Source organism: Triplophysa dalaica, chromosome 20 (assembly GCF_015846415.1).
Source record: "Triplophysa dalaica isolate WHDGS20190420 chromosome 20, ASM1584641v1, whole genome shotgun sequence".
Taxonomy (NCBI): domain Eukaryota; kingdom Metazoa; phylum Chordata; class Actinopteri; order Cypriniformes; family Nemacheilidae; genus Triplophysa; species Triplophysa dalaica.
Genome location: NC_079561.1, coordinates 6416068 through 6430510, shown reverse-complemented (window position 1 = coordinate 6430510; position 14443 = coordinate 6416068). Strand labels below are relative to the sequence as shown.

The window sequence follows — 14443 nt, the reverse complement described above, 5'->3', positions numbered from 1 at the left end:
CTCGGGATCTGGATCAGATCAGCATCTTTGTGACTCCAGCTGACAAGTGATGTATCTGATGTGACTAAATTAAATCACTCATTACTGTAATTTACACTAATTAGAACCATTAGCACATTGTCAAACAGATGCACTCTTGAGATTCACAAACTGATACTGCATGTGCTCTACAACATTTTGCTTCTTAAAAAAACATAATTAACACTATGATTAGTACTAAGGTCAATTTTGTACCCGCCTTCTTGACATACCTCAGAAAATGCTTCCCTTTAATGTCAATATTTAGCATTATATTCGCCTGATGCATGTACAGAGGGAACTAGAAAATCGTTACATGATTTCAAGTTGTTTCATTGTTCTGAATTATTTTCTATTGGTTTGTCGTCGTCCAGACATAAAATCATTCAAACTTCTCATAAATCATTTTCATCTTTCTCAATCTCATATTTGCTTCCACAACCACTCATGCACACAGTTTTCATTTTCAATTCCATATAGCCAAAAAAGTTTAAACAGAGGACGTCCAGGAGGTGACATATTTTATGGTCTGGCTGTTCTCGTGGCATTCTGGGAGTTTTTCGTTGGGCAGTTCTTTAGTGATGATGCATTTAATCAATATCCATTTGGAATCTGGCCCATAAGCTGTTCTGCCGTCTAATGGTTTTTATCTCAAGTCTCAAATCACACTCCATGCTCAACTGATCAGACTGCATGCTTCATTTCATTGCATCCTCTCTCCCATATGCTGTTTTCTTTCATGGACAAAACTGCATTCAAAAACAGCTTTCTCCACACCTGTGCTTTGCTCAAGATCAGAGACATTTTTTAAAACAGGTGCTTCTCCCACTTTGATTCACGGGCTTCAGATCCTTTTTCCACCCAATCCACGGCCCCACCCTGACCTTCAGTCGCTCACTGTATCTCCTCCCCATCTCTCCCTGTTGTGTAGCGGGTGATCCGCAGCAGGAGCCACTCTCTGGACGCCATGGGCCTCAATATCAGGAAGCACACAGTCTCCAATAGTCACAGCGGCAGTTTCACCCACAACAATCATCACCACTCACCAGAGACCCCCAAAATCCCTGGGATAGTAAGTAACTCACCCTGCTGGCTTCCCTGAGGGTCAAATTACTGTATGCTAGCCCATAAACAACCCACTCACTGTACCCCTAGTCTGAGGTAAAACACCTCACTAGTTCCTGACCACTGTGGTAGTTTTACAGCATATGCACAGATCTACAGATTTGCGCACCGGTCAATGTTCCTCAAGCTGAGAACAAAACAACATTAAGATTAATCGACCAAACTGCTCTCATGCATATTTCACTTTTCCAAACATCTTTTTTTTCTTTTTCCATCATGCTTTATGTTTGTCATCAATGCATTCACGGTTTCTTTATCTACACTCGCTTGACGTGCTTATGTTCAGTATTTAAGAAAAGGGAAGTCATATGAATCTTTTCCATGAGAGTTCTATGGTGTTACACCACACTGTTCGTCTTTGTTTTTTAAATACAAAATTGAACAGATATACAGTAAATAGAATTTTTTTTGGGGTGCGTTTAATCGTTGAAAACCCTTAAGATATAAAATAACAGGAGAACAATGTTTTATAGTATTTTTCTGGTGCCCCAGCTGCTGGAATATTAGATAAAATGCATCTTATTACATAAATGGCGAGTCGGTTTGACCTGTTTTGAGGTCACAAATGGCCTGACGGTGTAGTAAAAACTGGTATCTGTTATATTCTGCATTGGTTAAAGACGAAAAACAAAACAAATGTACTGGATATTTTTTTATTTTATAGACATGTCCGTCAATGCTTAAACAAAACAAAATTTGTAATACAGGTGAAGTAGCTGTAAAAAAACTAATAGAGAAAATTCCTTTATATAAATACACTTCGTGTGTCCTTGTATTTTAACTGCTATAGTAAACCCACTGTATGACAATGTACAAAACATGCTTAAATGTATATATGAGGATTAGGTTTGATGTATGAGTGTAAAAAAATACCGTATATCAATTGAAGTCCTTAAGCATGGATATGAATTTTGACATTGTGGTTTTTAATGTGTATATTGTAAATGTCATAAAAGGGTCATGAAAGATGTTATTTTATCAAATGTTTTCATAGGAAACGACACCCTGCTGGCTGTTTTAATATAAAGGTTGTGTATGATTTGACCATAACAAATTCTCCACGGCATCAACCCCACACAGGATCCTGCGGCGATTAATGTATATTCGGTGTATGTTGAACGGACTCACTGCCTCTGTTTTAATATGGCGGTGTAAGGTCAGGCCTGTGCTCTGGGTTAGTATGGATGGAGAATTCTCCACAGGCCGCTACAGGGCAGATCTTCAAGCTTTATCTGAACTGTTGCTCTGTCAAACAGAGCAGCTCTTACAGTACCTGCCCTGGGGATTATCACACATTGAGAGAGCCATTCTAAATAATACCAGTGCCCCTCGTGAGCACAACCCATGTGAGCCGAGAGAAATCTCTCTTTATACTGAGGCGTATCTCTGTCACAGACAGTGGTTTTGTTATTAGATAACATTAATCTTTTTATGTCAGAATGATCAATGTTCTTACCTTCATGCAGGTGAGCATGAGCTATATTGACAATCCGTCAGTTATTGGGACCAAATATTAAAAGTTGTTTAATCTGTGAATTTTCCTGTGTGTGAATGTCTGGCTAATCTTGTTCAGTAATGTTAACCTGACTAACTGTGTTCACTGTCCCGTTGTGTCTAACAGGCTTCAGTTCCTGCTCTTCCTCAGGCCCTTCTCTCCTAATGTGCCTTTGACTTCCTATTCATGCTTTTTTGATGAGGCTACTCTGTTTGTATAACCCATAACCTGTTGCATGAACTCATAATCTCTCTCTCTCTCTCTCTCTCTCTCTGTCGGCTCTGTACAGTCATTGCTTGTCCCAGGCAAAAGTCCCAGTAAATATGGACGCCGCGGCAGTGCCATAGGAATAGGAACCATAGAAGAGGTTCATGTATAACTCTCACTCTTCTCTCATCCACATTATTTGTTTTCACTGCATGACTTACTGGATGCTTCCAAGACTAAAACTACTGCAGTTAGAGTCAGCAAGAGCCAAATTAATGATTTTTTTATGAGCATTCATATCATTGCAATATCATAAATAGTTGTCTATATGTATACATTGTGTACATTCATAGTATATCACTTAAAACCTTTTTTTATTATAATACTTTCTTTTTATGAAAGTAATACTATTTTTTATAAATAATAAAAATCATGTTAAAATTACGTAATACTATTATAATGTAATATATTATAATGGTCTTTTTTTCTATTTTTGATGAGTTGCTTTTTCCTTGTCTGTTTAACATACTGTGATTTTATTTATAAATATAATTTGCAATTATTGAGTGATATTACTTGTGACACAATTTTAAAACACCGTCACATCAAACGCAGCTTGTGATGTGTTCAGTTTATGGGCATGCATGCCATGTCACCCAGGCATATTGAACAAATCTCTACTGTAATGCACTTTTATAATAAGCATCGTCCAATCAGATGGCATGCTTTAAAGGGAAAGTTCACCCAAAATTAAAAAATGTTTCATCATTTCAAACCTGCGTGACTGATATTTAAAGAATGTTGTAATTGAGCAACGGTGCTACCCATTCACTTTCCATGGTTTTGTCTTCATAGAAAAGAAGTGAATTTGTAACGCCATTGTTCGGTTACCGTCATTCTTCAAAATATCTTTTGTCGTGCAGGTTTGAAATGCCGACTATCCCTTTCATTTTTATTAACAGTGTTAGTTTATTATGTCTCCAAAGCCCAGCATCATTGTTTCATATTTTTGTGTTCGAGTATTCACATCACCATTAATCCATCCTGTGTGTTGTTAAACCTTCTTCACTAATGGAACGCATTGCTCTTGTGTTTTAAATGTCCAACGTCACCTTTTGTCTAGTGTAGTTCGTACTAGTCTGTAAAGTCAGTTCTCTTGTCTGGTAATTGTCTCTCACCGAAAGCTGACAGCATAGAAACATAAAGTAAAAGGCAACAGAAAGTCGTCCCAAAGCCTTTGAAGCCATTTTAGATAAAAGCCTTTTTGAAGGTCTTTCATTTCAAGTTGTAAAGCAGCTCTAAATTCCCAGTGCTCAAGCTTATAGAGAACAAAGTGTCCCCCAGTAAAAGCACAGCACAGTGGAGCTCAGGAAATCCTGCTTCCATCTTTCATCTCGCAGTTCAGGCCCAAACCATCAAGCACACACTTTACCTCCACCCTGCCGGTCGGGCTGTGCAACAAGGGCTATTGTTCTGCGAGACTCTGGAGCGCACACATATAAAAGAGATAATAGACCAATCAGAAGCAGAAGTGCAGAAATACAGAACCGAATGAAATACGCTGCATTATCCTTAAAGTTTGCTTTGAGACCTCGTGGTGAACGTGTCTTGATATCACTCAAACATCAAAGGTCCATCACGATATGAATGTAGAGATGTAAGAAAGCCTGATGGATGTTCTGAGATTTTATTGTTGGCTCACTCAACTTTTTGTTCCTCCTGCAGTCTTTGATCATTCCCGGGAAGAGTCCAACAAGGAAGAAATCAGGACCCTTCAGCTCTCGACGGAGCAGCGCTATCGGGATTGAAAACATCCAGGAGGTTCAAGAGAAGAAGTAAGAGTTCGTTCTGTTCTTGTTTTGAAGAAAAAGCAGGTCTTACAAAATAAAGATGGCCAGTTTGAAAAGGTTTTCGGCATGATAATGAAGTTCCTATATTTGTTGAATTTATACAAGGGAGAGAATTAAACAAAATTACAATATAGAAGTGAGAGTATAGGCTTGATAACACTGAACGCTATCTCCCTCCTTTTGTTTATGTGTCTGGTGAAGAATTGCTGCTCTGTTGTCAGACGACAAGACTGTGCTCTGTATATCTCTACCCAGCATCACTCTCAAGAATGGGAGACTCATCTTGGATCCCTCAAAGTATAAATGAACACCTATAGAACATCGCCTTCTAATCTTTAGACTAGCTGCTCTCCACACCCGCCCATAAAAATGCATCATTGGAATCCTGCAAACTATTGCCTTTAGCATCATTAAACGGTCACCCATACAAAATCATCAACGTTAAAACTGATCGGTTATCTGCAAATATTTCGACCAATCAGTGAGTGTTAGACTGATTTTGCATAAACTGACCTTCGTTGAGTGTGCTAAAACATTTTCAGGCCCTTAGAATGGAATTGCTGTGAACTTGCGTGTGTTTTAATGTTGTGTGTTGGCATGTAGAGAATGATTGAATCTAACCTCTCTTGCTAACCTAGTCTGCAGTTGAGCTTGGATGCAGTCGAGTCACTTTTGAGTTTAAAGATGATGTTCTGGCGCCCTCTAATGGTCAGTGTATGTCTCTGCAGCAGTAGGGAGTGCTCCCCCTACACACAGAAGACACCAGACAGTGGACACGCCTCCCAGGACCCCAAGTCTGAAAACTCCTCCAATCAGAGTTCACCTGAGGCTCTGGTCACTAAAAACAGGTAAAGTCTCACCTTGTGTGTTTGTGGAGAATTAACATATACCAAATTCTCAATGTTTCGAAGATTAAAACATGTATTATTTTACTATGTAAATAAATCATATTTGACCCTGGATTTGCGTTTTGGAGAATGCAAGACAACAAGTTTTTGCTTGTATTAAGTGTTTGTTTTTTGTATGGATGTAGCTCAAGCGTGTATTGTCGGGCTCCGTCCATCCCTGAGGCTCATGACCTGTCTCGCTCCTCATCCAACGCCAGCAGCTTTGCTAGTGTGGTCGAGGAGAATGAAACCGAGGCTACAGAGGACTACGACACCGGGATGGTGAGAACTGTATATTTTCCTATTAAAGTAACATGCAATGGCACTGTTTACTTTATTAGTTGTGCTGCAGTAATCTAACACATTGTTTAAAAAAGTGACATCCTGCTGATTTTAACTTTTTGGTTATCATTTATGTTATTAATTAGTATTGCTTTGTTCATGTATTTTATGGGTATCTTTATTCTAAAACCAAATTCAACAATATTAAAGGAACTGGGGACATATCTCTCCACATGTTAAAATCTTTTAAATTCAGGAGAGTCTGTCATCTGCGGGCACTCCTCAAAAACGCGACTCATTGACGTACAGCATGTGGTTGGAGGACAGCGTGAGCACTCCCAGTACAACCAGCAGTGGGAGTTCTCCTGGTGAGAAATCTTTAACCCCAAACTTGTACATGCAGGTCTATAATCTGAACTTGAAATGAGTGGACTTTAACGCACTTAGTATATATTTCAAGCATATTTTTTCATGGCTTGATATGTCATACATTTTTTTTAGCCCCAGGCAAAAACCAGGAGCAGAACCGTCCAGACATCAAAATCAAACTCGAGCGACCACATGACCACAAATCCACATCAGTGAGTTAGACAAACACACTGTTTTATATTCTGTGTAAGATTATAGCTGCTAATTGATGTATATTTTGCCCGGTCCTGGTGGAGCATGGCACTTGTAATGCCATGATCATGGGTTTTATACGTGTTATGCTTGCTGTTTGCAAAACATTTGTATTTATTTATTTAATGGATAAGTATGCAAGTTTCTCTACTCACTCACTTATATACTTATAGATTTCTTTTAGTTTAATTTTGTATTATCATTTTTTTTATTAACTTCCTTTTTGGTTTTGATTTTTAGCTATTTTGTTATTCTTTTGTCATTTTATTTTTATTTTATTAATGTTTTTATTTCGCTATATAAAATGTATTTAAAGTTTTTGTTTATTATTCTAATTTTAGTGCCTTAAAGTGATTTCAGTTTATTTCTTAGGAAACATTTAAACTTTAAAGTTTTTCCAAAAATTTATAGGCCAATATTTAACTTAATTTCTTTAAAAAGTTTTCATTTTAGTCAACTATAATGACCTCGCCACTCATCTGTTTACGTTGTGCAGAACTGCTAGCCTTTCCTGCTGGATTGCCTCGTGGACTCCATTTACAGGTTAGATACTAACCTAATGTGCATAATATTTCCATTCTTGTCTTTTGATCTTACAGTATTGGCACTTTTGTGTATATTGAATAAAAAGAGAGGAAAAACCTGAATGAGTTGACAAAACTCACATTTTTATGTTTTGAATTTCCTGGGTTTAAGCAAGTTTAACTAGTTATCAGACATGATGAAATCAAGCTATGCATAAGGCTATATGACAAAAAAAATGGTTAAATTAACCTGTTTTAGTATGCATAGATAGTGTGTTAATCATGCTAATGCGTTCACCTGATTATAAACATCATGTTTTATTTTTCAGTCAGCATATTCATAAGAAAAACCACCTTGGAAGGATGAGCAAGCTCTGGTTATTGTTGTGAAGAAGAACAATGAACCACCAGTTGGCTGCAGGAGTGACAACATGCACCCAGGACCACGATCATCTTACCATGTCTGAAAAAGACAACAGACAGTGGATTACAGGAAACCAGAGACTTCATAGTGGCTGTGAGCATGTGCCTGTGTTACTTCTCTCCGCTCCTTCAACATGTCCTCCAGTTCTCCTTCAACCTCAGTATTGGTCCACTTGCTGTTTTCATCTAAAACCCTTGTAAGTAAATACAATAAATAAATGAGAACTGCGCTGCTCTGTAGCAGCGTCTGCAGACGCTTCCCTTGCTGGTGAATGACTCATCTAAAAGATTGTACAGTATAAGGTCCTAACACTGTGCTATAATTTTATTTTGTGATCTTTGTCTCATGAAGGACGTTTCACGCCTTTGCACGATGAGAGCTTATTTCAGCTGATGCACAGTAGACGCCAAACTGTTTCTCATGTGCTGATGTTCTTTTCATTGATGTGACATTTAATAAGTTACTGTTTGTTCATTACAAGCCATGAAAGCTTGGTAATACATCTTGTGCCATTATTTCAGAGGAACCACTCTCTGAAAGTTGACGTACTGGATTATATTTTAAAAAAGCAACACAGTTGTATAACATGAAGTGACATTTTAATGCAGAAAAATTAATGATTTGTGTCAACTATATTCCCTATATTCCCTTATCCCTGTGGCTCTGTCCTTTTAATGTTTTTGTTTTGTTTCTCAAATGGTTAAGGTGAAGCGCTATAAGAGATTCCGTGTTTGGCATTTTTGCAACTCGATGTATCAGCTTAACATTTGGAGAAAATTTGCTAAACAATGTCTTGCAAAAATATGGACTTGCAGATCTAATTGTTATTACCACCTGTACCTGAACGGGGCGCTTTAATGCAAATCTACAAATTTTACATTAGGATTTGGTTGGTGTCAAAATGCAACAGTTTGCAACATTGCAGCTAGATGTTGGACATGTCTTACCAACAGATGCATTCACCTAAGTCAATGATACTATACTAATTCAAATGACCGGCTAATACAAAGCAGAAATAACTGTAAATCTGTAATCCTTGTCATGTCTTTTGCTCAGCTTTGATAAAAAAATCAATATGTTGATTGTATTCTGTTTACCATAAGCAGTTTGTGCTATATGCTACAGGTCTTAGTTTAATCTTTAGTGCAGTCAGTGTATATAAATGTGGCTGTTCTCATCTTGTTTGTTACTTAAACTGTTTAAATGTCAACTCAGACCAGGGTCTTTGCTGTAAACGATCTTATTCTTTGCTTTGAGTTACAGTTAGTTTGATCAAGACGGTGCAGATGATACTCAGGGTACAAAAGTAACTCTTGTCAAATGCTGAATACGAGTAAAACGAGACTTGGGAAAGTACAGTAAATTGAACTAAAGTGAACAGTTGGGCGCTAGCTTTAGTAGAGACTGTAACATAATACATGGACATCAGAAAGTAAAATTCTAGTATAATGATGACAGTCCTGGAAATCATGGACTATAATAATAACTTTTACTGCTAAGACACCAAATAGAAACGATGAGGAGAAAATGTATAATATTTTTTTTTGTAAGAGGTACGGCTTTACAGAGAAAGAGAGAATCAGAGAGACACGCCACAGGCATATTTTGGATATGCGAGATGTGACTAGGTGACCTTATTACTCCTCTTCACTACGTCATATTCTAATCATGACTTTAAACATGTGTTGTTGCATATTTCTCTACTTTTAAACCATTATTATTCATTGTTTAAATGACAATGACAAATAAGATGTTTGCTTTAAGTTAAAAGCATAGAACAATGGATAGAACAGTACAGTCGGTTGAGTTTGCCTTATTCTAATAAGTGTCAAAGCAAATGAAGAGGAAATCTTTGCATAATATTGTTTTTTATAGTTTATGTATTTATGACGAATAAATTGGCCTTACTGGCTGCCATTAAACTGCCTTTATATTGGTCCTCACCCGACGCCATTAATGTTCTATGTTGTTGTCATACTGTGCATACCCATACATATTTGCTTTAGTTCTCATAATGAATCCACCACAGTGGCATGCTTAGAAGCATTGAGTTTATTTCTTATACTGGACTAAATTAAAGGCTGGACGTTAAAGCATGAAGTGAAAAAGAATTACATCATAATGACAACACTAGTCACGTGGTCAGATGTGTATGGACAAAGAAGCTAAAGGAAATTTTTGTTTAGTCTGCTTTGCCGAATGCTTTAGCGCCCTCTCGTGGTAATTCATAGTTTTAGCAGCACTTACCTTCAGGTGTCCAATGAACATGACTGTAATTGCTTTCATGTGCAATTCCAATCAAATGTGACTGGAAAAGAGAGATGCCGCACAAAAACAGGGTATGAATTTTTAGACAATGTTATGCTTTGCTTTTAGCAGCTGCTGCTTATTTGACCTTCTCCTGTGCAATCATTATTGTAAATATAGCTTTTTTGTACATACTGCCCATCAAATCTGAAACAAATAAATATGTGTGAAATTTCCTTGTGAGTGGTCTTTCTAATGAGAGAATTTTTATGCAGAACTTTACATTTTTAGTGTGGTAATATTTTCCAAATGCAAAAAAACAAGGATTCACCACAGTTGGATATCTTTCAACACAATAAAAGGATACAGATAGATATGTTTTTGATAGACGGTTTCAACGGACGTCTGGCTAGATTTATTAATAATTTATTTGATATTACATTTTTCTAATACTTACTTAACTATTAATATGTTTGTATAACAAGTGTATTAAATTCAATAAAAATACTCATTAATGATCATTTGTGTAGGTATACTGAAAGTTAAGTTAATGCCACATAACCTTTACATTATTGTCACTGAAACCGTCTATAGATTACACATAAATGTTTCTTCCATCCAGCGATCCTGGTAAAGGACTAATTTTCGTTACGAAGCCTGAAATGTTACATATGTGACCCTGGATCACAAAATCAGTCTTAAGTAGAATGGGAACATTTTTAGGAAAAGACAAAAATACATCGAATGGGTCAAAATTATCGATTTTTCTTTTATACCAAAAATCATTAGGATATTATGAAAAGATCATGTTCCATGAAGATTATTTTGTAAAATTCCAACCTTAAATATATAAAAACTTTTTTTTATGTCACATTGACCCTGATTAACAACTTCTAAGGCAATTTTCTCAATATTTAGATTTTTTGCACTCTCAGATTCCTGAGTTTTAAAAGGTTGTATCTCGGCCAGATATTGTCATATTCTAACAACTCATATATCAATAGAAATCGTGTTTATTCAGCTTTCAGATTATGTAAAAATCTAAATTTCGTAAAAATTGACCCATAAGACTGGTTTTGTTGTCTAGGGTCACATATGTGGTTTGACAATTTGACGCATTATCATCTCCCGTCCAGTAGAGGGCAACATCTGCACAATTCAAAACATTACACATGCAAGTTCCAAAAATAAACAAATTATTAAATATAACAATTTTATTGATTTAAAACAGTAATTCCCTCCTCCAGCTCAACTCAGCCGGGTGGTCTTATAAAAAATATAATAATATTTCACATTTATGTCTGAAATGCCATAACTGTGTAGTAATTGTAGACTGAACTTCAACTAATGACATGTGATACCGCAATAATTATGAAAGAAATCTAAAATGTCAACAGTGTTGCTTTCTAACATTAGCAAAAGATCCTCAACAACTCTTACTTTTGATGATTATAATATTACTAATAATCAAATACTTTGTTGAGTGTCCATTGTGTCAAACGAGAGTTGATGATGTGGACAGATGTCCGAGACGGCTGGTAAGGTGTGAGGTTGGTCATGAATCGGAATTTGAGACCAAGCCCCTCATCCACCTCTTGTAAACTGGGGGTGTACTCCCAACCTCCCCAATTGTGAAAACAGTTCTCAAAGAGTTCAGAAACACGGTTATGACCACAACCTATTGAAAGTTCTTTCGACTTCAAATGATGACAGTAGAACAGAAAAATCAAAGCAGCAGGATGTTACCATTGCACCAATGTAAATATGAAAATATGACTTTAATAGAAGCATTGATTATTCTGCATGTCCAGTAAAGAGCACATGCTACAGATCACATGATCGCATGTATCACATGATGCACTGTTTGTAAGTTCTGAACATTCATCAATTGCATAATTCTCCATGCTGAAGCAGACCGCACATCTACATTACATGTTCCTAAACTTGTTGACCCTCTTTCGAGCTGCTATGACGTGGTCTCCCGGTACACATGGAATTAATAACCATGTGGTTGTTTTTCTTCAAGAGCGTCCCTGTAGTGTACCACAACCCTGCTGCATAATAGCGTATCTATTCACGTCTTTATTAAATCCTCTTGTTTTGTCTTTAGCAAGAATGAACATCACATGGTGGAGAGTGAAAAGAGAAAGAGAATGCAAACAATTATGTATGTTTGGTCACAGAGCTGAAGTCTTTGTGTTTGGTGTGTGCATGCTTTTGAATTTAAGCAGGTGGGTGTGAGTGTTGATAGATTATACTTGATGGAGCGGCTCATTTCACACTTTGCCCCATTATATGATGAATAATTGACAATGCTTTCATCAGCTCTTTTTGGTGGCTCCCCTCACACTCTCGAATCTCAACGCTCACACTCGAACGCTCCTCAACGCATAAAAGAGTCTCAAGGGGTGTCAGAGGTAATTAGCTCGCCTTCTATCGTTTGGGGGGGGGCTTAAATGTTTCTTTTTCATCACTATATCTTTTGTTGCTCACTTTGTCATTGGAACATATACAGTTCACGCAGAGATCATCTGTTTTATTTTAACAAACCACTGACAGAGGTACTCAAGTCATTTTTACATGTCTTATAAATAACCCTCCCAAAAATTTGTTTACACTAAATTGAAAAATCCCCCTTCCCAATTTGTTTGCACTCAGTAAGCTTCTCACGTACGTTGTGTGTATTTTTTGTCAGCCCTTTAAAAATTCTTCAGAGCTGAACTTCAGTTTACACTCGAAGGCCACTATGCAACTTAAATTCAACGTTTTTGATATATATTTAACAACATATTTGAGTATATACTGTTAGTTATACACAATACACATCATTTTACACAGTGTGTATATAGAACACAGATGAAAAGTATGGACACTTTAAATTTGTGTAAAAATGTCTGATCCACTGCAGAGTCAGACGGTCTAGTGCAGTTTAAATTTAGTCATTTAGCAAACGCATTTATCCAAAGCGACTTACACATGAGGTAAACAAAGAGACAAAGGTCTCAGATAGCCCACCACATTATACAAAGCAAACTTTTTTTAAGGATAAAAATCGGTCAGGTGCTGACGGAAGAGATGCGTTTCCAGCCGATTCTTAAAGACGGCTACAGAATCTGCTGATCTTGTGGCAGCGGGCAAATCATTTCACAGATGTGGAACAGATCAAGAGAACGTACGTGAGAGTGATTTTTCCTTTTTGGGATGGCATTACAAGACGTTGATCATTTGCAGAGCGTAGGAAGCTGGCGGGTTCCTAAGTCTTTATCAGCGAAGGGGGTGCCGAACCATTGGCGGTCTTGTAGGCCAAGAGCAGAGCTTTGAATTTGATGAAAGCAACTATAGGGAGCCAATGTAACAGTCCTGCTCGTGTGCTTTGTGTCATACTTGTGAGATCGTTGTAATGTTTCCAAAAAATCTGAGCTGGTCTGAAGTGAACACATAACTAAGCTAGTGAAGATGCAAAAAGATTCCTGGAACCACGTGAACAGAATAGCAGCTTCGTGTCGCTTGCTGATGGAAGGGTATATTCAAGCAGTCAAAATATAAATAGCAACTGTGCGAAATACAGAATCTGATGATGTGGGCAGAGTTTGTATTCAAAAATAGACCAGACTGATAAAATGATGTACTTGTAGCGCCAAGGTCTTCGGACAGACGTTTCCTGACTGTAGAGAGGACAGACTGTGTTTTGAGGTTTACAGTGGAAAGGGGAGTTGGGATTCACAAATATAAGCCACGGTACTTGGAAAATGAGACGTAAGAGGCGTTTAACAATTAGCCACTTCAAAAGACGCTCTTGCTGGTGAGTTTCAGCAGTTAGTCCCTGTGGGTAGCTGGAGTTATGCAGACAAAAAGCAAAAGGTTTCTCTATTGATAGTTATTCAAATAAAGCATTGCTTTCTGACAAAATACATTCTTTCCAGCAATTAAAAACATTTTCAGCAGTTTATAGTATATGTTAGGGGTGTCACAATAAACCAGCATTGACAAAACCCCTCAATATTGTGTTTATATTACACATATGATAATGTTAGCATAAAGGTAACAACATGCTAATCCTGTTAATACGATGCTAGCAACATTATAATATTATAATATTGTTACCATCATGTTAGTGTTTGCATCATGTTAACATTATGCTAAACCATGTTGCCATCATGTTAACATCATGTTACTAATATTAGCATCATGCTAGCAACATGATAATAATATTAGCATCATGTTAGCAACATATAGTGGTTATGCACTTGAGATCACTTTCCCATGTGAACACAAAGTAAACACGCTCCATCGAGTGGCAAAACACTCAATATCAGGAAACGCGCAATCCGTGCAACATATCAGTTTCCATTGTAAGTCGTAAGATCACCGTCGAGCCCAACTGCTTTTAATTTCAGCAAATAATTGCTTGTTTTATTCTCGGTTTATTTATATCTCATACTGAAAGCACTCGTTTTGCTGCGTGTTAACCACTCAGGGAAGGATGTCCGGCACTTAAGGCCAGTCCTGGGGTGTTCATCTGGGAAAGTGAGGTCGATCTATTAATAACGTTAGCATAATGCTGAATCATGTTGGCATGGTGCTAAGACATCATGTTATGAATAGGTAGCATTATGTAAAACAAGCATCCGCGTTTTCGCACGGCAAGCATCACTCACATTTTCTTCTGATAATCAACAAAATTAAAGACAAAGTTAAGAAATAATCAAAATAAATAAAGATTGTTTTCAAAATCTTATGTAATGACAGCTCTAGTGGATGTT

At 37.1% G+C, this 14443-nt stretch overlaps 1 protein-coding gene across 16 annotated transcripts in view; it reads left to right on the top strand.

Annotated features, from left to right (window-relative positions):
- rap1gapa (RAP1 GTPase activating protein a) overlaps positions 1-14443 on the top strand; it is an 85932-nt gene that overhangs the window by 64435 nt on the left and 7054 nt on the right. For 9 of the 16 annotated variants that reach the window (XM_056732911.1, XM_056732900.1, XM_056732899.1 and 6 more), the window contains 10 exons: positions 950-1090; positions 2928-3005; positions 4571-4680; positions 4897-4992; positions 5424-5543; positions 5729-5864; positions 6121-6232; positions 6366-6445; positions 6982-7028; positions 7339-9916. In XM_056732911.1, coding sequence (XP_056588889.1) covers positions 950-1090; positions 2928-3005; positions 4571-4680; positions 4897-4992; positions 5424-5543; positions 5729-5864; positions 6121-6232; positions 6366-6445; positions 6982-6990 — 882 coding nt within the window. In that variant the 3' untranslated portion in view covers positions 6991-7028; positions 7339-9916. Of the gene's footprint in view, positions 1-949; positions 1091-2927; positions 3006-4570; positions 4681-4896; positions 4993-5423; positions 5544-5728; positions 5865-6120; positions 6233-6365; positions 6446-6981; positions 7029-7338; positions 9917-14443 lie in introns of those variants that run through there. The other 7 variants (XR_008904827.1, XM_056732908.1, XM_056732903.1 and 4 more) reach the window with 7 other exon arrangements.